The sequence below is a fragment of the Bos indicus x Bos taurus genome, chromosome 22, assembly GCF_003369695.1.
Source record: "Bos indicus x Bos taurus breed Angus x Brahman F1 hybrid chromosome 22, Bos_hybrid_MaternalHap_v2.0, whole genome shotgun sequence".
NCBI lineage: Eukaryota > Metazoa > Chordata > Mammalia > Artiodactyla > Bovidae > Bos > Bos indicus x Bos taurus.
Window position 1 is genome coordinate 39,100,010 of NC_040097.1, and position 25,199 is coordinate 39,125,208.

Genomic DNA, 25,199 nt, shown 5'->3' on the forward strand with positions numbered 1-25,199 from the left:
GGCACTATTGTGTGTTCCAAACTGCAGTGTATTAAAGATTCTGATTTCTTCATACAGCCTTCATTCACAAAAGGTATTTTTGTTGACCATGAAATTTTATGTAAATAGTTTTCTCTTTTCATACTTGAAGATGCTAATCCATTGTTGTCTTGCATGCATTATTTCCTGATGTGAATTCATTGGTTTTCTTTTCTTCTTTTTTCCCTTTTTTGTCTTTTTTTCCCCCTGAAAGTGAAAGTTTCTCAGTCGTGTCTGACTCTTTGTGACCCCCGTGGACTGTACAGTCCATGGAATTCTCCAGGCCAGAATACTGGAGTGGGTAGCCTTTCCCTTCTCCAGGGAATCTTCCCAACCCAAGGACTGAACCCAGGTCTCCCACATTGGAGAGGGATTCCTTACTAACTGAGCTATCAGGGAAGCCATAGCTTTCTGCCTCTTAGCTACCTAAAAAAAAAAAAAAAAAGCCCTAGTTTTTTTTCCCCTATCTACTTAAAAAATTTTCATTTCTGGTTTATATTTATCTTATTATGTGTCTTAATGATTGTGTGAGTGTGTATGTATTTATGCTACTTTGAAGTCATTGAGTTTCTTGAGATCTGTGCATATGTATCAAAATGGGAAATTTGAGGGTTACTATTTCTCACGTGTTTGTCCAGCCCCCACCAACCCCCAAGGACAGAGTGGATCCTTTGATACTGTCTGAAGGGTCACATTTTTCTGATTCTTGCCTGTCCACTGCTTTATGATAATATGCCACGCATTGTGATGTCACTGTGTTGAGAATCCAGATTCTGTTGCTTTCCTTTAAAGAGTATTGACTTTTGTTTTGTCAGACAAAGAAAGTTCTGGATTGCTTTGATCCTTTGGAGGTTTGTTGCAAAGCTTCATTAGGTCACGTGTACTGTAGCGTTTGTTTTGGGGGCTGTGCTAGCCCAGCTCCTAAGATATGACCCTTTCATTGTCTAGACTGAACACCCCAGGTGTTCAACTAGTCACTCCTCTAGCTGGGTAGGTCAGAAACCTTCTAGCCAAATGTCATCTCCCAGATTGTTGAGCTTACCACTTCCCTCTCGTTTTATTTTAGGCCTTGGGCGGGGAGGGGAAGAGTCTTGCTGTACACACATGCAGCTTGATGTTCAACCAAAGACTATAGGAGGCCCCGTGCAGATTTCTGAAGTTTCTTTCTGGGGAGCTCTGTATTCTCCCCTCAGTCTCCTTGAATTCTGACGTATCTACTCAACCCACTGAGACTGGAGCGCTCTGTGAGAGTTCTCCTTCCTGATGCTTCCATCCGAAGAGGACCTCCCAGCCGGAAACTGGAGTGGTCATGAAGATCACCTTCTTTCCCTTTCCTCAGAGAGCACAGTTGTGAACTCTGTGTCATCCAGCATCAGTACCCAGCTGTTTTGTCTGTTTTATGCAGTTTTCTCATTGTCTGTGGCAAGTCCCTGTACTGTGTGTCGTGTCTGATTATGGCACCAACTACCGTTGCCAGTATTCCATCCTGAGCAGATGCCAGTTACATCTATTGTTGTAGTAACTTGTTCCAGGCACTGTGAGTGTCTGGCTTCAGAGCACAGACTTGGGCATGTGCCACAAGGCACGAGGGCATAGATAGGTTGCTGTTACAGGTTTTCATGAGGCTCATTTTTGTTTGTTTTACCTTTTGTGGATGAAGTCCAGAATCTTAGCTTCTTCCTTATGATTAAGGCAGATAATCTGAAAACCAATTGAACTTTGTTTTACAACCATTTCATGTTAATTAGGGGACTCTACTTCTCCTTTGGAGAAACATTACTTAAAATTACATGAGATCCTTGGAGCAGTTTTATTGGAAGATAATGATTGTTTGTCAGCTAGTAAACATCACTTCTGAACTATGACTTCTGTGTGATATTTCAGATTCAGTGTCTTCCTTATATGGGTTGACATTGCTTCTACTCCTATTAATCATTTCTCTTCTTGCAGGTGGTCCAACATGACCCATGTCGGGGAGGAGCAGGGTACTGGAACAGCCTCTTCCGTTTCAAGCATCTTGCTACCGGGCATTACTTAGCAGCAGAGGTAAGTGGCAGCCCTGTGATTTTTCTCTTTCCATGGTAATGCACTTCTCTTTCCTCACTTACCTGTAGCCGTTGGGTAGTTAGAGGCTTAGGGTGCTGCTCTGTTACCTAGCTTTTCCTTCTGTTTCTCTGTTTCCTTCCACCTCGTTTCCCTACTTATGAACAAGAAGCAAAAATAATGAACACATTTTAACATTTGACAGGGATTCTGATCAAGATGTGGGGAGAAAGTCAGTTAGAAAACAATGCTGTCATGAGAATGTCATGTCCAGCATGCTGACTATAGTTAATAATACTGTATTGTTTATATTTGGCTCTTGAATGATGTGGATTTGAACTGTACAGGTCCAGTTACCTGTGGTTATGGCAGCCCATTCCAGTATTGCCTGGAAAATTCCGTGGACAGAGGAGCCTGGTGGGCTATGGTCCATGGAGTCACAAAGAGTCGGACATGACTGACCGACTGAGCACATTCTTCAATAGTAAATGCTGCATAACTAAACCAGTCTGTGGCTGGTAGAATTTGAGAATGCAGAAGAACTGCAGATGTGGAGGAATCGCAAATTTGGAGAAAGTGAAAATGTTAATCATTCAGTTGAGTCCAATTCTTTGCAACACCGTGGTCTGTTGATGGAAATCTCCAGGCAAGAATACTGGAGTGGGTTGCCATTTTCATCTCCAGGGGATCTGCCTGACCCAGGGATTGAAGCCGGGTCTCCTGCATTGCAGGCAGATTCTTTACTGTCTGAGCTACCAAATTTGGAGGGCCAACTATAAATTATATACCCATTAACTTCAGCCTTGTTCAAGGGTGAGATGTATTTGAAGGTGGCTAAGAGAATAGATCTTAAAAAAAAAAAAATCACACTAATCTGGGCTTTAGGATTATCTTTCAATTTTGCTCTTGCATACTACTCTCCCCACATCTTATTGTTTACCAACCCCAATCCTAAGGTAAATGACCAAGACTCGGCTGTAGTGCAACATGGTATGTAAAGCTAGACGCATTAAAACACATAAAGAATTACTTGACTTTATAGAGCTTGCTTACTCACAGGATCAGTGGATTCGCCAAGATCCTTTACTTACAGAAATGTAAAACATCAAGGAAGTGTGTTTTAAATGCCCATGAAGGATATTTGAGGAAAGCAAGACTCAGTGCTGAAGCATGGGAGGAAATTTCCTTTTAATTTTTGTATTAAATTAAGGAGTCATCTTACTGTGTGACAGCTGTTGCACTTTACTCTGATCTGCTGGAAGATGTACGATGCATATTCATACCAAATTCTAGCCGTACATCAAAAGACACCTGCTGTTGGCTGGCACCACTGGTGAGACTGCTCAGAGATTTGCAAGGTGATGTGTGGGCATCAGACTGTGGCAGCTGACCTCAATCTAAATGTGCCAGACCCTCTGGGATGCCTGATACTTGTGTGAACCGATGATTTTTGATCTACTGAAGAGCCGAAGATCAAGACTAAGTTGAAATTTATAATGGAGCCATAGAAAGTGGGCCCAGCTAACCAGCTCTGAGAAATGTTGATGACATGGTTTGCCAGAGGTCACTGGTTGTTGCATTATCTGTTATGTTCTGGGGTGAATGTAACTCTTGCTGAAAGCCAGACCATTTTTTAAAAATTTCTAACTTGAAATAAGCAGGATTATCAATGACTGGATACTGATCTTTTATTTATTTCAGGCTTTTAACTGTTGCTTTGCTAGTGGATTCTCTGTGTTCCTCTGTCTACACTTGAGAGCCATCTGTCAGTTACTGGTAGACTTGTTCCGTGTGTGTTGTACTCATGTAACGTGTGTTGTTGTTGTGGCATGCTGGTTTCGTGAACAGAGGGAAGGGACAGGTTCTTAGCTGTCCAAAGATGTTCGCAGGCCTTGATGTCTCCTGCAAGCGGGGCCGAGTCCTTGAGAAAGCAATGGATGTTTTAATTTCCTAATGATTCTTTTTCATCAGGTAGACCCTGACTTTGAGGAAGAATGCCTGGAGTTTCAGCCCTCAGTAAGTATGGGCAAGAGCCTTCTCGTCTTCGTCTGGTAGGGTGAGGCCATATGCTCTGGAACCCGATGTAAGAAGCTGCCCCTGTGATCACTAAGTGCTGGGGAAGGGGAGACCTCCACTGCCCTAAAAGAGGGTCTTGTTCTGTGCTTCCCTTGCGGGCAGCCATGTCCCCTTGTGTCCTGATTGGTCCAAGAGACTGTTGGTCGTGATACTCTTTCTGTGTGCTTACTCGGGGTTTCTATGTCTTAAGTTGCAGAAGTTCAAGGTATCTCTTGGAATACTGCTAGGTTGGACACAATGATGGTCTCTGTAGAGCCAGCCTTTTATACATGAATGTTCTGTTGCTGTTGACCTGAAGCTATGACTCACCAAGATTTCTTCAAGGAATGAGCATGTAGGGTGGACACTGTTGTTTGGACTGTGGAAGTAACACGTGAGGCTTTACCTCTGGTTAGGCACTCAGTGGTCTAACTTTCTGTCCTTTTTGCAAAGTCAGAAATAGATCTTGTTACATGATTTAGAATTTTAATGCTGGATCTTTAAGCTGGATCTTTCTTTGGAGGCCTTATTGCCAATCCTGATATGGAGGGACTTGGGGGTTTTGGTGTCCACAGTGTGCAGAGGGCAGTGGTTGTGTTACAGGGAAATGGTGGGTGTTAGTCATGGAGTTCTCTTGTGGAGTGCTTCATTCTGGTCTAAGATGAACAAAACAGAACCAAAACCAAATAGTTGCTGCTCTTTTTGACATTGTGTGTCCATGTGATCATCTTGATGATGAATATGGTAGGTGGTATTAAGGGTATTATCTTTTAGTACAATTTTGAAAAAATTGGATGTCAACATTGTACATTAATGAAGAGATTGAGGTGGAGATAACACATAATGTAGTTGTCTTCGAAAGTGTTGTGAATTCTGCAGGAAGCCATGAACTTTCTAGTTAAATTTGAGCAGAGGTTAGCTTTTAAGAAATGCAGAGGAGTTCTCAGAGAGAATTCCTGCCCTTAGTTCCTGGACTTGCTGGTGGAGTTCATCTTCTCTTTCCACTCCTTGTGGGAGCACTGGAGGGCCCTGTTCCTTCTGTTCATGCACTTTACTGTCGCTACTGAAGCCCATTTGGAAAGCTGACCTTCTACAACTGCTGTGAGCTGAAAAAAAAACACCGGTCCAGTCGTGCTCTCCACCCCCGCTCAGGGCAGTCTCTGCACATCATCCCCGTATTGTCCTCACCAATCACTGTTCAGCACTTGGACTGGAAGGGGCCTCAGTTTTCAGAAGATAATTCATCCTAGCACCTTTCTTATTTTGAGAGTCAAGATGGTCATTGGGTCACTCGCTTCCCTGGGTCTTGGTGCCACTATCTGAGGCTGCACAGAGTCAGACTCCCCTTGGAGGTGACTTTGAGGGGGACCTGTGGCTTATTTAAGTGTGAGCTGATGTCCGAGTGAACCTTGAGCGCTGTGGGGAACAGGACTGCTCTCCCAGCCTGTTCGTGTGTGTGGGAAAGACAGGCATGTGTGTAGTGTAGGAGGAAGAGCAGAGTGATTGAAAGTAGGGCGAAGAGAGAGACAGACTTGGGTTTATTCATTTTTATTTTGTTTATTTGTTTGGCTTTACTGGGTCTTTGTTGCTGTGTGTGGGTTTTCTCTGATGTGGTGTGCAGATTTCTCATTGCAGTGCCTCCTCTCGTGCAGCACGGGCTCCAAGGCGTGCAGACTTCAGTAGTTTCAGTTCCAAGGCTCTAGGGCACAGGCTCAGCAGTTGTGGTGCACAGGTTTAGTTACTCCGCGGCATTTGGGATCTTCCCAGACCTGGGATGGAACCCATGTCCCCTCCATTGGCAGGTGGATTCTTAACCATTGGACCATCAGGGAAGTCCCAGACTTGGGTTTAAATAGCAGTGTGCATGCTCAGTCATGTCCAGCTCTTTGCAACCTCTTGGGCTGTAGCCCTCCAGGCGCCTCTGTCCTTCGAGTTTTCCAGACAAGAATACTGGAGTGGGTTGCCATTTCCCATTCCAGGATGCACTGCTTGTGCGCTGTATGGTTCTGGACAAGTTCCGTTCCCTCTTTGAGACCGACTTCCCTTATCTGTACGTGCGGACAATACGCTTGTTGTAAGGATGGAGTGAGATGCTCTGCAGATGAAGTGCCTGGCGCCTAGTAAACACTTGGCATATCTGTGAGTTGCAGAGGATAATAACTGTTTTCAGTGCCTTTTCCCCACCAGTTTGTCTGGGCTGCCCAGCAGCTCCATGAAGGAGGTAGAGCAGATCCTTCCATCTTCATTTGATGCGTGAGGAAGCAGGAAGTGGTCCTTACTGGCCACATGCCTTGGGTCTCTGGAAGTGCAGTCAGCTGTCTCCTCTTTCGTGTTTCTCTGTGCCAGGGCAGCATGATGTGGCAACGGGCCTGGCTGCAGATCTGGACTGTGTTGCTCTAGCTGCTCAGGTTGTTGCATGAGTGGGGGTCCTCGTGGAGGCGGGGTGCCAGAAAGCTCACGGTTCACCTATGAGCTCCTGCCTCTGGAGGGGATGGTGTCCAGTCGGGAGGGTCCTTCACCCTTCACCCTCTTCTTGGCTGGGACCCTTGGCAGTTGGGAAGAAGAAGCTTCTCATTCTGCTTATTGATCGTGTATTTCCTGAGACTGGCATCCCAAACCCGTGGTCTTACCTGGGACTGCACTCAGCTTTGTGGTTCTCTTCTTTCTGAATCCAGTGGCCTTTGAGCCATGGACTTGATGCACAGGGACAGAAAGTACTCCTCGAGGATAGCTGTGGGCTGACGGCCTTGTGCACATGTGCCTCTGCTCCCACTAGGTGGCACACACCGACTGCACACAGCAAGCACGGGACGCGTGGCTGAGTCACAGGCCACGGGCTGTGGACTCAGTGCTGCTGTCCTTTTTCTCTGGATGTGTGGCCAGTCTGGAGATTAACTGCCAGCCTGTAGCTGAGCCCCATGTCTCACACTGGAACCAGGTCAGGGTTTTTTCTGAGAGTGGTGTGTGCAGCACTGGTTTGAAGAGCACAGATTCCATTCAAAGTGATTTCTCGTGAGTGGAGCTTGGGGAGATGCTCTGGTGTCCTCCAGCTGATGTTTGTGTGGGTGTAGATAGAAGAACCACTCGGGGGAGTGGTTGTTCAGATAGAGGTACAGGGCATGAGGGCTTCCCAGATATGTCAGTGGTAAAGAATCCACCTGCCAGTGCTGGAGACTCGAGTTCAATTCCTCGGTCTGGAAGAGTCCCTGGAGAAGGAAATGACAACCCACTCCAGTATTCTTGCCTGGAGAATTCCACGGCCAGAGGAACCTGGTGGGATACAGTCCATGGTGTCACGAAGAATCAGACATGACTGAGCGACTCAACAACAACAATAGGGCGTGAGCGGGGGAAGACAGAGATGTGTGATATTAGAAGAGCTGTTTGCATTTTCTTTTCTTTCTTTCCTTTCTTTCTGAATTCATTCCCGTATCCCTCCTTCCCTTCTTCCTTTCCTTCCTTTTTTTTTTTAACAGGCAAAGGTTGATGCCTCTGATGGACTGAAAAAGCAGACTTGCCCAGAATCCTAGAACTCAGGCCCCATGGAATGAAATTCTCTCACACTCTCTCCTTTGCCTGTTAGATTTGCTTTTCTTTTCTCCATTCCGTTTGGAGAGGAAGCAGGGCCTCAGCCCAAGCAAAGCAAGACGGAGACAAGGGAAATGTGGTTTTCCTAGTAGATGCAGGTGGATACTGTCATCTTGCAAGGAGGTTAAACTTCAAAAATAATCTGATGCAGAGTCACAGGGCAGAGCGCGGCCTCGTGAAGCCTGTCAGAGTAGATACCAGGCTCGGCACACTACTGCAGTCTTCGGCAGATGGGCTTCGGAGACTGGTTGCATCTTTACAGTTTTGTGGGAAAGCTTTCATTGTTGTTCATCAGCCTTCGTTGTCAGAGATTGTCTTCAGTCTCTGCCATATCCCACACGTAGCAGGAGAGGCCCCTTTTCCCCCAAATGGTCCTTGGCAATTGATTAATTAGGAGCACTTTTTCAGGGCTAGTCTGACATCTCAGATATTTTTCTTGGCCACATGGGGATAACTGCTTACAAACACTTGGATTCAGATTTATTTCATTGCTTCTTTTTTTCCTGGGAAATAACTGTGTCATCTTCTTGCTAGACGGTTTCACTGGAGGCTAACACCACCACCCATAAACCACACCCATAGGCTAAGTTTTCTCAAAGTGTTTCTCCTCCCTCCCACCCACTGCCCAAGGATGTACCACATAGAACACTCTGCCTGTGGACAGTTATATAGCATTGCAGCACCATGTTGCTTGATCGTTTTTGTTGCAACACAGTGAGGCAGGGTGTAAACATTCTTGGCATGGGTGGCCAGCTCTCGTCTTTGGTGACTGCTCTGAAGCTGTGGTACTTCTCCTGACAACTGCTGATGTTCACGACTGCTTCTTCCCCATTCCTGTGGACAGAGCAGTGATTGTAGTGAGGCAAGGGCGTGGCGTGCAGAATCCTTGACCTGATGACTTTTCTTCCCCAGGTGGACCCTGATCAGGATGCCTCCCGAAGCAGGTTGCGAAATGCCCAAGAGAAGATGGTGTACTCCCTGGTCTCTGTGCCCGAGGGCAATGACATCTCCTCCATTTTTGAGCTGGACCCCACGACACTCCGTGGAGGCGACAGCCTCGTCCCGAGGTAGGAGTCCAAAGAGGCTTACCACAAGTGAGTTTGTGTTGCCTGACTGGGTTTCTTGGAATCCAGAATATCATCTTCTTTCTTGGAGCTTGCATACAGGATTTGGTATAGGATTTGTTCTGGTTGCCCATTGAAATGATATGTAATTTTTATTTTTAAAATGGCTCATCGGTTGTAAGTTCTCAGTAGTTGCCTGAGATATGCTGTGTTTAGGTGAACAAGCCAAACCCTTAAGCTCATGTAGCTAAATATTTCTAGTTTTCTTTACTCTCTCGCTCCTTTTCCCAAACGTGAGAGATCTCCTGGTGAATTGAATAAACCCTTGAAAAGAAATTCTAGAAAATGGAACATTTGAAATGCACTCAGTCCATAGTAAATTTTCTTAGTGATATTGAGAGATCAGATCAGTCTTCTTCAGTTAATTAACTTTTACTCTTAGTTTTGTTGCATAAAAATGCATTCTAGGGGAAAATAACTGGACCATAAATGGAACAAAAAACTCTTAACAAAATCAACAAAAGTATTAATAGTGACTAACACTAGAGTGGTGACTTCATGCCATTTATAATGCTAAATGCTCATGTTATATATATATATAATTTCATCTTCATCAAAACCCCTGTGAGATAAGTAGTATTATTTGCCCCTTCTTAGAGGGCAAAGACAGAGGCTCAGAGAATTGAAACAACTTATCATAAGTAAGCGAGGCCCATCGCAGAGCCCAGAATCTTAAACATTTAAGACAGACAAGGCTGTTCTAGCGATTCAGACTCTTCAACACATTCTTGGGTAGTGGAGGTCTCACGGCCCGTGGTAGGTTGCACACAAGGCCTGTCTCTCTGAGGATTCCTGTGATTATTCCTGTGTGTCATTGCCATTTAACTGCTCAGCCAGAGTTGGGCTGTGAAAGTGTTAAGTGCAGCTTGGGTGCTGTCAGAACTGGAGGAGAGGCTTCTCTTGTACTGGGTCCTGTTCCTGTCCCTCTCAGAGTCATACACTGAAACAGCGTCCACACAGAAGAGAACCTCACAGGGAGGCCATTGATTACCGTTCAATACAATGATCACTGGCTCCTGCCCTCTGCTGGGTCATGAACGCCTTGAGAATCTGGAGAAAACTGAAGATGTCCTCTTGTTAGATCCCAAATACGTGCACAGCTTCACGTACTCCCAAGTTTGTCCCGATGTAGACTGCTTCTAAAGAAATGTAACAGATATACTGAGATACAATTCATGTGTCATACAAGTCACCTGCTTAAAGTGCTCAATTCATTGATTTTTATTAGATTAGCAGAATTGGGCAGCCATCATCAGAATAGATTTTAAGAAAAATTTCATCATTGTAAGAAGGAGCCCTGTACCTGTTAGCCGTCACTCTCGTCTCTCCATCCTCCATTCCCCAGCCTTAGACTAAGCTACGTTTTGTCTCTATTAATCTACCTGTCCTGGACATTTCATATAATGGAATCACTTGTGGCATTTTGTGACTGACCTCTTTCACTTAATGTTTTTTTTTTTAAGATTCATCATTTTGTAGCATGTATTCATTTCATTTTATTCTTGAATAATATTCCATTGTGTGGTTATGGCACATTTTATTGATGGACTTATTAATTGTTGGCCATTTGGGTTATTTGCCTTTTTCTGGCTATTGTGTGAATACATGTTCTTTTCTCATGAGTCTAGAACCTAGGAGTGGAATTACTGGGTCATGTGGTAACTGTATGTCTAAACTGTTGAGGAACTTCCAGTTTTACATTTAGGGTATTGTATTCTCACGAGCCATGTCTGAGGGTTCCAGTTTCTCTGTTTCTCTCCAATGCTTGTTTATCTGTCTTTTTTTAATATTTGAGCCATCCTAGTCAGTGTGCAGTGGTATCTCATTGTGGTTTTGACTTGAGTCTCCCTAATGGCTAATGATGTTGAGATAGTCTTTTCATTTCTTCATGTGTTTATTGACCATTTGTATTAATATATCATTTTGGAGGCATATCTATTAAGATCCTTTGCCCATTATTTTTTTGCACTTAAAAATGGATTATGTCTCTTTTCATTATTGTGTTAGTGTTCTTTATTCCAAACACCTTACCAGATATGATTTGCAGGTATTTTCTCCCATTCTGTAGATTTCTTCACTTTCTTGATGGTGTCTTGTGAACCACAGAAGCTTTTAATTTTTAGGTGAAGTCTAGTTTGTACACTTTTTCCTTTGCTTGCTAATGATTTTGGTTTCTTAAAACTGTTGCTTAATACAAGGTCACAAAGATTGATGCTAATGTTTTCTTCTGAGAGTTTTATAGCTTGTGCTGTTTTTCATTTAGGTCTTTGATTGATTTTGAGGTCACTAAAAAATATTAGGTTTGGAGTAGGATAGATGACTTTTGTAACGTGTCCTTTCTCACTAACTACCTAGATAAAGATAGGGACTGTAGAATCCCATTGCATTTCTGTTAAGTACTTTTCTGTATGTTGTATTCTCTATTCCAGAAGTTCTTGAGTGGATTTTTTTAGGCACCTGGAAGACAAGGGAATGACTTTTATTTTATTTGCTATGTATTTTATTTTGTAAGGGATAACAAAGAGCAGAACCATGTGATATAAAATAGCTATCAAATATTTCATGACATTCCCTTGGTGAATAGGAATCAGGTGCCAGTTGGCCACATCCCCTGATGGGTTGGAAATCCCCATGATCCCATGGGACGGGGAAATTTGAACTTGGTCAACAGGTCAGCTTGCCAAACAGCTTTGGTTGGCTCCAGACCCCTGCTTCTCTATCCCCTTGATTCACTACCGTTTCTCTGTTGGAAAACATTCTTTGTGGGCAGTTGTCCATAGACAGACTGATTGTAAACTCTTAAGCAAGGGAAGCCTAGTGTTCTCCCTGGAAAAAGTGTCTGGCATGGTCTACCAGTGTGTTCCTTAGTAGTTTTGATCCTGTGGTCTTAGCTTTCCAAAATTTTATCTGTTTTTGCCCTTGGCCACCAACCTCAGAGCCAGAAGTGAACAGGGCCTCTTATTCGCTGATTCAAGGCAGTCATAAAAAACTGTTTGTAGGAGTACATACTCATTTCCCGCCATCTTAAAGTAGTGCTAAATTTTATTTTTTTGAAGATCAGAAAGTCTGGGGGTAGATACATGAAAGTACCTGAAATATTACCAGTAAAGAACTTTTTATGACAGTCATTGGTTAAAAGAATCCTTCCAACCAAAATAAAAGGGATAGTGGCAAATCCTGGATGTAATAAACAAGATAATAAAATTGCAGTATGCGCAAATGAAATGCATTAAATAAACATCAGAAGAGCATCCAGCTTTGTGGCTCTTTTGAAATTGTCCTGGCTTTTGAACTAATGATTAGGGATGAGACTTTAAATGAATAGATAGAATGTCCTTGGTATTTTACATGAACTTCGACATACAACTCTAGAATGTAAAATCAGTCATCCAATGAAACCCAAGCTTTGCTTAAACTTTGAGAATAAGAAAATGCATCCGAATTCCTCAGAAGAAAAATGCAAATCTCTGTCAGGTTTCTTGTGCATGTTGTTTAATTTATATTCATGCTATTCAAAGTCAGTATCACTTGTAATGTTCGAGATAGTTAAAGTGAAGAAAGGCAGAGAGTCTACTAAAGAGATGTGACTGCTTCAACATGCCCTTCCCCTTGCCTCTTTCCCAGGAACTTGGAATGCTATTGTTTATGATTCTTTTTAATGCAAATCACTTCCATGCTCCCCTGTCCGCTCTGGTCCCTCCAGTATTTTAAGTTCCAACTTAAGTTTCCTATTTAAAAAAACTATATATTCCATGACTCGCTGCTGCTGCCGCCGCTCAGTCGCTTCAGTCGTGTCCGACTCTGTGCGACCCCAGAGATGGCAGCCCACTAGGCTCCTCTGTCCCTGGGATTCTCCAGGCAAGAATACTGGAGTGGGTTGCCATTTCCTTCTCCAATGCATGAAAGTGAAAAGTGAAAGTGAAGTCGCTCAGTCGTGTCCCACTTCTAGCGACCCCATGGACTGTAGCCTCCCAGGCTCCTACATCCATGGGGTTTTCCAGGCAAGAGTACTGGAGTGGGGTGCCATTGCCTTCTCCCCATGACTCGCTAAAGCCTCCTTAATGTCTTCCTTTAAAACTCCTTCAGTACTTACCTTGACTGTTCCCCATTGTAATGCTTTTTAATGTACATCTCCTGTTACTTGTATTTGCATCTTGTGCACTCATCTTGTCTCACTAATGCTACTGTGGATCCCTTAAGTGCATGATTACTTCTTTAAAAGAGAAGCAAAATTTAAAAACACTGTAAAGTGATTCACGCTCACTGTAAAAAGAAACAACACACTACTCTATATAAAATAGGTAGGTAATAAGAACTTACTATATAATACAGGGAACTCTACTCAGTTCTCTGTCGTGACCTAAATGGGAAGGAAATCTAAAAAAGAGGAGATACGTGTGTGTGTGTGTGTGTGTGTGTGTGTGTATGGCTGATTCACTTTGCTGTACAGCAGAAACTAACAAAACATTGTAAAGCACCTATATGCCAATAAAAATTAATTTAAAAAATACCATATAAGAAATAACAAAAAATATTTTAAAATATTTTTTAAAATATTTCAAAATCTCATGGAGAACCAACTGGGAAGTAAAAAAAACTCACATAAAATTTAACCATTCAGAGATAACTACGAGAAATATTTTGTTCCTCTGTAGTTTCAGACAGGTCTCTGGGCACACAGATAACCTGTATATTATTTATCACAAATGAATCATAAGCTATTTGTAGCATTTTTTTCCATTGAACAATATGTCCTGTTCATATTTCCGAGTAAATGAATATCAATTGTAACCATTTTAAAGAGTATACTATTCTGTCTTATATACTATAATTAACTATTTCATTACTGAAACATTGGGTAGTTCATAAGTTTTTGGACTTCCCAGGTGGCGCTGCTGGTAAAGAATCCACCTGCCAATGCAGGAGACGCGAAGATTTTACTGTTATAAATAATGCTTTGTTGAACATCTTTATGCTTCATTTAGTACCTATGCTAAAGGTACATGTAGTACCTTCTCTTAAAGAAGAAATATAAAAATGAGAATCCTAGGTGAAAAGATAGATGCGTTTCACATGTTATACAAAATGCCAGACTCTCTTCCAGAGTTTAAGGTGTTGACACTCTTACCATGAGTGTGTAGAACTCATCTTTCTAAGCACTGGGGGAGATCCAAACTCCCAGACCTTTGGAATATAATACAATAAAATGATATATTGTTTTAATTTTATTAGTTGAGAAAGTTGAATATGTACTTGGATGTTTATTGGTCACTTAAGTTTCTTTATTAAATTATTGGTTTGTGTACATGTTCCATTTTCATTTCCAGTATTCATGATTGTTTTTCTTACTGTTTCTCAAAATCTCTTTATATATCTGGATGAATACTCTTTTATTCTATACACTAATCTTTTACTTTCCCAGTTCATTTTTCTTTCAATTTTTTTCACAATGGGTTTGAAAAATTTAAATTTTGCTGTATGGAAGATGTAAAATTTAAACTATGTAATAAGATATATCCATCTTTTACTTTTGAGGTTAGAAATCTTGTCTTGTTATGTGCTTCAAAAGACTTTCTGTCACACAAGATTATTTTCTTTCACACATTTGATGACACCACTTTTTGCTATATTGATGCCTATGAGTAGTTCTGTTACTGCTTGATCTCTCACGATAGGCACTAGTAGATACTCAGTAAATGTTTCCTGTTACTCTGTCTTGTGCTCAGTTTGTTCTGAGATGGTCATTCATGGGACGTAATTTTATACACAGCGTACCTCAGATGTTGCAGATTCAGTTCCAGACCCCCGCAATAAAGTGACTAGCACAGTAAAGTGAGGCGCACAAATTCTTGGGTTTCCCAGTGCAGTCATATATGACGTGCGCAACAGCATTATGTTTAAAGAGACAGTGTACATATCTTAATTGAAAAATACTTTATTGCCAAAATGGAACCGACAGACTTGCATGATGAGTTTGCAAATTCACAAACTGTGAATTTGGAAGGAAAACACACACACACACACACACACACAGTATCTGTGAAGGGCAAGAAAACAAAATACAGTAGAGTGAAACATGCCTGCATTCTGAAATACAGCACAGTACAGTTACGTGAGAGTCATTGTGAATGATGTGCAATTGTAGACACATCCGAATGTACATTGGACCAGAACCTTTCCCTCTTAAGTTTATGTTGTTCACTGTATATAACAGAAAGCCATTTCTTTATTCTTGTAGGATGTATTCTAGGCCAGTGGCTATGGAGAACCTCAGTAGTCCGGTCCCTGAAGTCCTTTTTTCTTCCCTTTAGAAACTCCTATGTCCGGCTCCGACACCTGTGTACAAATACCTGGGTTCACAGCACAAACATCCCCATTGACAAGGAAGAAGAAAAACCCGTGATGCTGAAAGTAAGTCCACGAGCTTGGCTGCCTCCCTTGGTCTCATGGTTCCTGATGAAAGGGTTCCTTTGAGGGCAGACGGGGGCGTATGGATCCCTGAAATAGTTGTTGCTTTGGCAAGAGTGTGGTTGTGGACAAACCTGTATGTGATGAAAGAATTCTTTCCAAGGGACCTGGCTAAAGCAGGGCCAGGGCTTTGAAATAACTAGAACCTTTTATTTTATTTCATGGTTTCTGCCCTAAAGGTTGAGCAATTGTCTGGATTTCTTGTCTGTCTGGAGGCTGATTTTGGCTGAGGGAATGTTTGCTTGTGCCTTGAGGTGCATCGCGTACCTAGTTGGTTCCCTCCAGTCTTTATTATTTACTTCTTCTTGTATTTAAATATGCACTTTTATTTCTCGAAAGTTCTTCCACCCTAATTTCTCTCCCCCTGAAGCCTACCCCTCCTTTCTGACCTTCTCTAGGATCATGGAGCATATATTCACAGACATAGGTTTTTCTGTTTAAAAAATGAAATGATACTCTCACATCATACTTTTTGGTGATGGGGAAGATTATTGGAATTTTTTCTTCTATTTCCATGAACATTGTCATGTATACAGAAAAGTTGAAAGAACAATGTAGCATCTACCCTTAGAATACTCTCAAGATTGATAATTACCATTTTGTATATTTGCTTTTTCCCTATGAATACATGTTTTTTTTTAAATTTTATTTTTAAACTTTACAATATTATATTGGTTTTGCCAAATATGGAAATGAATCCACCACAGGTATACATGTGTTCCCCATCCTGAACCCTTCTCCCTCCTCCCTCCCCATACCATCCCTCTGGTCATCCCAGTGCACCAGCCCCAAGCAAATGAAGCAACTGAATATATGTTTTTAAATTACAAACATCTCAGATGCTTATGTAACAAATGAAGCTGTAAAATCATAGTACTACCCCATTTCCTGCCTTAATTTTCTTCACGTTACCAACCTCTAAAGGTAACAACTGTTGACAATTTGAGGTTCATCTTTTCAGGTGTTTTTCTGTGTCCACTTTATTTTAACAGTAAGAGAGCTCCAAGTTTTTTCAGTTGCCCAGAGTTCTATAAATCCAGCATTTGAGTAATATCTTCCCCTCTCAATCTAGTAGAAAGTTAAAGTGTTAGTCACTCAGTCGTGTCCTACTCCTTGTAACTCCATGAACGGTAGCCCGCCAGGCCCCTCTGTCCATGGGATTCTCCAGGGAAGAATACTGGAGTTGGGTTGCCATGCCCTTCTCTAGGAGATCTTCCCAACCCAGGGATTGAATGCGAGTCTCCTGCATTGCAGGCAGTGGACTCTCCCACAAACCCATCTTTCATTTCAGATTGGCACTTCTCCCGTGAAGGAGGACAAGGAAGCCTTTGCCATAGTGCCAGTCTCTCCTGCTGAGGTTCGGGATCTGGACTTTGCCAATGATGCCAGCAAGGTGCTGGGCTCCATAGCGGGCAAGTTGGAGAAGGGCACCATCACCCAGAATGAAAGAAGGTGAGGGCTCCCTGCAAGAACTGCACATGCTCGTTCTCACCCACCGTGGATTTTAAAATCCCTGGCAGAGAGAGAAGTGTTCTGAAGAGCTCTGTGGAAGAGCTCCAGGCCTTAGCACTTACCAGTGGCTTCAACTTGTGGTTTTCAATAGTTTCTCTCACTATTCTGAAGGTCTCTAAACAGTAAAGATCTCCTTCCTTCTCTGTTTTCCTGCCTCTGGCTTGGTCTTTGGAACTACCTTATTAAATATCAGTGGTGGAGGTTGTGTGTTGGTTGCTCAGTCGTGTCCAACTCTTTGCAACCCCTTGGACTGTAGGCTGCCAGGCTTCTCTGTCCGTGGGATTCTCCAGGCAAAAGTACTGGAGTGGGTTGCCATTTGCTTCTGCAGGGGATCTTTCCTACCCAGAGATTGAACCAGGGTCTCCTGCATTATCCGAGATAAAATGTAATGTCTACTGTTTTGTGAAAATGATAATCTTTTTTGGACAGTGAAATATTGTCTCTGTTGCACTCTTACTGGTAATTGGCCTTAATTGACAATTTCAAGGAAACTGGGAAGAATGGGTTTGCGTCTGTGTGACTGGTTCCTTAAGCCTGAAAGCTTTCATGGTGGTTTTGATTCTGTTAAATATCAAACACTTCCCATGTCTAATTGCTTCTTTCCTCCTAAGATCTGTAACCAAGCTGCTGGAAGACTTGGTTTACTTTGTCACTGGCGGAACCAATTCTGGTCAAGATGTTCTTGAAGTGGTCTTCTCCAAGCCCAACAGAGAGCGTCAGAAGCTCATGAGAGAACAGAATATTCTTAAGCAGGTCAGTGAGGTGACATACTGGGTTGGCTCTAGCAAGAATCCATATTATCTGGTCTTATAGAGGAATGTAGATGATTTCTACTGGGGAGGCTTGATCTGTTGACTTTAAAAAAAAAAAAACAGACAATTTTTTGGAGCAGTTTTAAGTTCACAGCAAAAGTGAGTAGAAAGTATAAAGAATTCCCATACCTCCTACACACATACAGCTTCTCCCATTAGTAGCGTCCCCACCAGAGGGGTACATTTGTTAGAACTGATAAAACTACATTGACATACCACAATTGCCCAAAGTGTATAGTTTCCATTAGGGTTCACTCTTGACATACATGCTGTGAGTTTGAACCAATGTATTACAATATGATCCATCATTATCACATCATGTAGTTTCATCACCCTAAAAATCCTCTCTGCTTTATCTGTTTGTCCCTCCCTTTCCCCCAACCCCTGGCAACTAGCCATTGATCTTTTTATTGTCTCCACAGTTTTGCCTTTTCCAGAACATCATATTTTAACAGTTAGAATCATACCCTATGTACCTTTTTCAGATTGACTTTTTTTCACTTAGTAAATTTCCTTCATCTTTTCACAGTTTGATAGTTCACTAGATTAACACATATTGAATATCAGCTGTGTGAAAATTTACCTTTTGGGAACTCCAACAAGAATTGCAGTTGACAGCTGTATTTTCCTCACAAAGAGTATCAAGGGCAGTGCATCCTTAAGCTTATTTAATATATCTGGGAGATTTGGAGTGTATGATAAACTCAGAAGGCCTTTAGAGGCTCTTATAAGGACCACTATAAATCACCAAAAGATCTTTCCATAAAGAATGAGTAGAAAACGAAGTTAGCTCACAGAAAATACATATATGGTGTAATTTGGTACAAATTTAAATAAACTAGAGTATAAGGGAATCAGAGGGAGGAAAGTAGCAAGTCCGAGGTGGATGAAGCACCCAGAAGTGTATACCACATAGTTCTCTAAAACTGTTGGAGATGGGGCCGCAAGCTTGGCTTGGAAATCGCTGGCCTCTAGAGCTGAAAGAAAAACATGTTAATTATAAGTCCTAGAGTTATCCGTAGAAACTTGGGTTTGAGGTTTCTTTCTCCTTTTAAACTATGGTTGAACCAAATTCATTAATACTGCATCCTGTTTCAACAAGAGTTTCAAGTCTTGAAATGAATTATGCCCTGCTGTTTGATGTGATGACTTCCAAGTTAGACCTCTGGCTTAATGCTCATGCTGTTTTACGCAATAGTGATTCCTATAGGGTCCAAAACTGTGATTCAGTGGAGGAGCCTTTATTCAGCACTTGTGGTGAGCACTGTACTCATGACCTGACTATCTACTTTCATCATTATCACACCCTGTGAGCTAGGTATTATTCTCTACATATTACTGCTGGGAAAACTGAAGGTTACCTTGACCACGATGTATACCTGTAGAAAAGTAATAAAGAAGTGTAATTTTGACCTAGAATCTACTGATTCCAGAGTCTGTGCTCCCAGGCACTGCTGGGAACACCACATTTTCAAGTATTTGAGGACCAGTTATGTTTAGGAAGACTGAGTTCGCCGAGGACCCTGTCCCAGTTGATGGAATGAACACAGATTTCAGGTTCCTGATCATTTAGATAGACTTTCCTGTGTAGTCCACCCACCCTTGAGGTTCTCTTCTTTTCACAGGGAGGCTTAGCCGTTAAAACAGTAGGTGATGGCAGTTTTCATCCTTTTCACAAACAGATCTTCAAGCTATTACAGGCCCCATTCACAGACTGTGGTGACGGCCCAATGCTGCGTCTGGAGGAGCTGGGCGACCAGCGGCACGCACCCTTCCGACACATCTGCCGCCTTTGCTACCGGGTCCTGAGACATTCCCAGCAGGACTACAGGAAGAACCAGGTGAGCTCTGAGGACCCTGGGAAGTGCCAGACAGCTTCCTCCCTCGAGTTCACTTTCCTCAATGAGTTTTAAGTGTCACATGTATATATTTATTTAGTGGCTAGAGACTAGTTCATTGTTCAATTTGCTCTTCAAAAGGAAACAGATTTTTTGCAAGCCTGGGAAGATGCATGAGTGAGTTGAGAAGGATACATCAAAATTCTCCTTCTACAGCATCCTTGGAATGAGATTTTTTTTAATATGTTGATATTACAAGTAGAGTATTTTTTAAAACTTTTCATTTTATATTGGATTATAGCTAATTAACAATGTAGGGATAGTTTCAGGTGGGGAGCAAAGGGACTCAGCCGTACATGACATATATACATTCTCCCCCAAACTCCCCTCCCATCCAGGCTGTCACATAACATTGAGCAGAATTCCCTGTGCTATACAGTAGGTCCTTGTTGGTTTTCCATCTTAAATATAGCGGTGTGTACATGTACAGTATTTCTTATGGCACATTTCTGGAAGGTGTAAGGGTGCAGTGGTTCCATGTGCTTTTATTGGAAATGGAGTGAAATCTTTTCTTCCTGCCCCATCCATTCTCTCCATCTCTGCTGGTAACTTCCTCTTTGTTTTGGTTCTGGCTCGTGTTTTAGACATTCTAAGTCATCATCTATTGTCATGACAAGTAAACACACAAACAAACAATATAGTCTCTCTACGAATTAAATATTTAAACCTCTGTGAGGGTTCCAGACAACTGGAGATGCTGAGGAATCACTATGTCAGTGGTTGTTAACTGGGAGCAATTTCACCACTCACCCCCACCCCGCCCTGGGCTGGGAGGACGTGTGGAAATGTCTGGAGATGCTATTGAGTGTCACAGCTTGGGAATGCTACTGGCATGAAGTGGTTGGAGGCCACGGATGCTATTTAACATCTGGGTGAGCCCAGCCCAGTCCCCCCACCCCCAGCAAAGACTTATCCGGTCCAAGAAGTCAGTAGGTACTGCTGAGTTCAAGAAACCTGCGTTCCATAAAGTACTGTAAGCGTACGGCGGTGCCTCTTACAATACGGACTCCAGTCCCTGCTGTGTGTTACCAAAGGTTTTGTTTTTAAGCTTTGACCGCCGCTATATCTGGCCTTTAAATTTAAACTGTTCTCTGTAGTGAAAGCTTTTTGAGTGTCGTCATACAGTGCTAAATTGTCCTAAGCAGTGCTCTGAGATATTAGATACAACTTTATTAGCAAGTATTGGGCTGGCCAAAAAGTTTGAGTTCTCCACAAGATGTTACGAAAAACCCAAACAAGCTTTTGGCCAACCCCGTATTTCTAAATCATTCACTTTGCCTTTGCTACTGTGTAGATATAAAGCATCACACACTGGTGATGCTATGTTCATTCATTAGCATAGGTTGCCATTGGGCACTATGGTCAGTTTAAACCCACCTCTTGTGTGTGAGTACCATATTTACACCATACTTGTGCTAAAGAGATTTTATTCTCTTCCCATGAGGATGCGTCAGAGTCTATAATGTGTGCTGGGACCTTTTGCTTGTACATCAGAGGACTAGACCAGTCCTTCTTGTTGCTGTTGCTGTGGGTGTCTTGGTTTGGTTGTTTATGGGCCCTGTGCCTTTTGGCAGTACTACTGACATATCCCTGGGGGCTGGTGAATTCTCAGACACGCATCCTTACTGAAAAGTGGCCCAAGTCCGCTCTGTTAGTCCTTAGTCACTTTTAAGATTTTGAAATTAATGAATTAAAATGAAACCAAGTTTCAAGGGCCTTTTGAACTTTGAGCAAGCAGTCTGTCTTGGACAGGGAAAATATCTTTGAATAACAACAAAGTATTTATAAGAGGCTTCCTGGCGTCCTGAAATATTTCAATGGGACATCATGTCTGATCCCAAAAGAGAAGTCAGAGATGTTTTCATATGTTCTGTGAATGCAGTTGACTGGTTTATATATTCCTGGGCTTCCCTGGTGGTTCAGCTGGTAAAAAATCTTCCTGCAATGTGGGAGACCTGGGTTCAATCCCTGAATTGGGAAGATCCCCTGGAGAAGGGAACGGCTACCCACTCTAGTATTCTGGCCTGGAAAATTCCATGGACTGTGTAGTCCAAGGAGTCACAAAGAGTTCGACTCAACTGAGTGACTTTCACTTCACTTCTTCACATATTTCTAATTACCCACTGACTTTAATTTTCATCCCAGATAAGGAAAATACAATGGAGTGATAACATTGTTCAAAATATCCAGGTAGAATTCACCATGTTTATTCAGCAACACAGGGCAGTGAGGCACAGTTTATCCTCTTGAATGAGTAATAAAATCAGAGCTGGAAAACAATCTTGACCTTTAGAAAAATAAGTCACCACATTAAAATTAATACTGTGGACTTAATAAAATGCCCGTGTGTAAATACAGGAAATGTTACTTAGTGATACCTGTGTGGCAGGTTTAGTAAACTAAAGGATGTGAGAGAGTTTGCGGCTGTCACCCTGGGTTGGGAAGTTGGGGAAGGATGCTCCCCTCTGATTTTCCTCAAAGGGAGTAGCTCTCCTCGGGGGCTGCTGCCCCTTCCCTTGCTCTGCACCTCACCACACTGTCCTCCCTGCTTACCTCTCTCTCCTCCCTTTGAAGGAGTACATAGCCAAGCAGTTCGGCTTCATGCAGAAGCAGATTGGCTATGACGTGCTGGCCGAAGACACTATCACCGCCCTTCTGCACAATAATCGCAAACTCCTGGAAAAACACATCACCGCGGCAGAGATTGACACCTTCGTCAGCCTGGTGCGGAAGAACAGGGAGCCCAGGTGAGGCGGAGGGTGGGGTTGATCGGCAGAAAGTGCCTCTGTGTTTATGATGCAGGCTCTGAGCTGGTCATGGTGGTCTTTTTTGTTTTTGTTTTTGTTTTAACTAGATGTCCTTTGTTTGGGCCTGCTAGGCCCCATGTCTTGATTGAGCAGGTCTTGAGAGGCACTTTGAGTCATGGAAAGAGCATGGTATGGAAATGGGACCAGGGTAGAATCCTGGCTCCAGAGTTTACCCGCTGGTGACCTTGAGCTTTAGTCTCATCTACTAGATTAGTTGTTATGAAAATTAAATGAAGATAAATACATGTGAAGTGCCTGGCACTTATATGTAAGTGACAGCTATCAACCCCTCATTCACTTTGTAGCACCCTGTTATGACCAGTCAGAACTTCCCCAACTATCAATAAGTCTTTTGCACACGTAGTTATCACCTGAGTGTTTGTATTTACAATAGTGAATTCTATCAATTCTATTGCATTCTTACAGATCCCACCCTCCTTGTACACTTTCTTCTCTCTTTTCTTCTCCTTTTAATTAAGATCCACCCCGTGTCAGGGGACGTGGGAACTAGTTTACAATGTGGATATTAGAAACACTGATGCTAGAGAGCTGAAGGTGTTATTATGAAACTGACTCCTCCCACCTATTAAAAACAGCTAACATCTTATGGATCCTCTCGTGTGCCAGGGACTGAACTGAGTAAGCACTTCACATGAATTACTTCATTTAATCTTCAGAAGAGCCCTCTGGGGTTAAAGGTTATCCATTTTTATTGATGAGAAAACTGAAACATAGTTAGGTTAAATAATTTCCCCCAAATAACAGTACATATTAGAATGTAGTGGAGAAGAACCAGAACCAGGATTCTGATTTAGGCCCCAAGCATCAGACCTCTCCCCACTCTGAGTACCTAGCATCATCACCACGTCTTCCTTAGGTGATCTTACTTGATTGGTTCTTCTGTTCATTTTTACCTCATCGCCTCTTCCTTATAGCAGTCACACCCATCCTTCTTGTGCTTTTCTTTCTTTCTTTCTTTTTCCCTCCTTCCTTGCCTCCCTCTGCTCTCTCCCTCCCTCCTTTCTCTTCCCTCCCTCCCATGTCTGGGTAACTGGTGATACCATGCACACAGACACTGAAACCCAAAGCCTCTCTGACTTGTGGTAAAGGTAGCTTGGGTCTACCCTTTGGAGGGAGAGCCACGTCCCCAATACCTAACCCTTACTCTGGCTACAAAAAGCATTTGGTTTGGTTTCTGTTTCCCCACAGGTTCTTAGATTACCTCTCTGACCTCTGCGTGTCCATGAACAAATCCATTCCGGTGACTCAGGAACTGATATGTAAAGCCGTGCTGAATCCAACCAATGCCGACATCCTCATTGAGACCAAGTGAGTGGGGGTCGGGGAGTGACTATAAAGGTGAGAATGGGAATTAGATGGAGAGCGTGTGCCTCAGTGATTGTCTGTGCCATGGGGAGTTAAACCCAGCCCCTTCGCTTCTGAAGTCAGGTTGTCTGGCCTTTGATTATCTTCACGCCAGCATCTTGATTAGGGGAGTTACTGGATTTGCTTTTGCTGTGGTGGCCTCCTCTGTATGGTGATGTCACTCACTTTGCTTACTGAGTTGAAAGTGATGTGGGCTACTGGGGAGCATCTTACACACCCTTAATTTCATTTTAAGACTTGAAAGTTCTCCAGTTAGGATCATCAGGTTTAAATTTTAAAGAAGGTAATTCATTGTCAATATTAAGACAGGGGTTGCTAAGAGTCAGACATGACTGAGTGACTTCACTTTCACGTTTCACTTGCATGCATTGGAGAAGGAAATGGCCACCCACTCCAGTGTTCTTGCCTGGAGAATCCCAGGGACGGGGGAGCCTGGTGGGCTGCCATCTATGGGGTCGCACAGAGTCGGACACGACTGAAGCGACTTAGCAGCAGCAGCAGGGAAGAGCTTGTGAAATTACCACTATTCAAAAAGTGTTTATTGGTCTACAGAAGTTTGGAAAGTAGTAGTTGATTCATTTGTAACAGGGGAGCATATACTGCCAGTAACATACCAATGTTAAAAAAGAAATGTTTTTTAAAAACACTAACTTATGCCCTAAACTTGTGATTTTTTGGGCGGGAGGGGTCTCATGCATAACTTAATTTTGAGCTTGGGCTGAATGCTGACTTTCTCAACCTTGGCCTTTGACATTTGGGGCCAAGCAGTTCTGTGCTGTGGGTGCTGTCCTGTGCCTCGCAGGAAGTGCAGCAGTCTTCTGTGTATGTGTACCGGTTGCCAACAGTACCTCTCCCATTTAGTTGGGACAGCCAAAGACGTCTCCGGATGTTGCCAAGCATCCCCTGGGGAGACACAGCCTCCCTAGTGGGCACACCTGAGCTAAAGTGTATGAAGTCGATGTTTGCCTCTCCTATGGTTCTGCCAAAGGGAGAAACGAAGTGGCTTTCTGTGTGTGTGTGTGTGTGTGTGTGCTGAAAGCACAGCTGGAGTTCAACGCACAAATATAGTTAATCAGCGACAAGCAAGGATTTCAGACATAATGAGTTTTCCCGCCTCCTCCTATGTTTTCAGGTTGGTGCTCTCCCGTTTTGAATTTGAAGGCGTTTCTACCGGAGAGAACGCTCTGGAGGCAGGCGAGGATGAGGAAGAAGTATGGCTCTTCTGGAGGGACAGCAACAAGGAGGTTCGCAGTAAGAGTGTCCGGGAGCTGGCGCAGGATGCCAAGGAGGGCCAGAAGGAAGACCGCGACGTCCTTGGCTACTACAGGTGCGCGGGCCTGTGCACGGGCGCCCTGTGATGTCCTCTCATGAGACGTCCAGCAGAAAGACAAATGTGTATTTCAGGAGTTTGTAGAGTGTGAGCTGTCAGCAGTGCTTACATAGTAGGGCAGTGCTACCTGGGCGTGGCTTGGTCACAAGGAAGCTGCT

The 25,199-nt window shown here is 42.9% G+C and overlaps 1 protein-coding gene across 7 annotated transcripts in view; it reads left to right on the forward strand.

Moving 5' to 3' along the window:
* The window catches only part of ITPR1 (inositol 1,4,5-trisphosphate receptor type 1), a 352,733-nt gene that overhangs the window by 149,025 nt on the left and 178,509 nt on the right, over positions 1 to 25,199 (forward strand). For 4 of the 7 annotated variants that reach the window (XM_027522186.1, XM_027522187.1, XM_027522189.1 and 1 more), the window contains exons 11-20: positions 1,969 to 2,064; positions 4,033 to 4,077; positions 8,617 to 8,771; positions 15,140 to 15,239; positions 16,588 to 16,748; positions 17,420 to 17,561; positions 19,303 to 19,461; positions 22,093 to 22,265; positions 23,535 to 23,654; positions 24,844 to 25,038. In XM_027522186.1, the coding sequence (XP_027377987.1) occupies positions 1,969 to 2,064; positions 4,033 to 4,077; positions 8,617 to 8,771; positions 15,140 to 15,239; positions 16,588 to 16,748; positions 17,420 to 17,561; positions 19,303 to 19,461; positions 22,093 to 22,265; positions 23,535 to 23,654; positions 24,844 to 25,038 (1,346 nt within the window). The remainder of the gene's footprint in view (positions 1 to 1,968; positions 2,065 to 4,032; positions 4,078 to 8,616; positions 8,772 to 15,139; positions 15,240 to 16,587; positions 16,749 to 17,419; positions 17,562 to 19,302; positions 19,462 to 22,092; positions 22,266 to 23,534; positions 23,655 to 24,843; positions 25,039 to 25,199) is intronic. The other 3 variants (XM_027522188.1, XM_027522192.1, XM_027522193.1) reach the window with 1 other exon arrangement.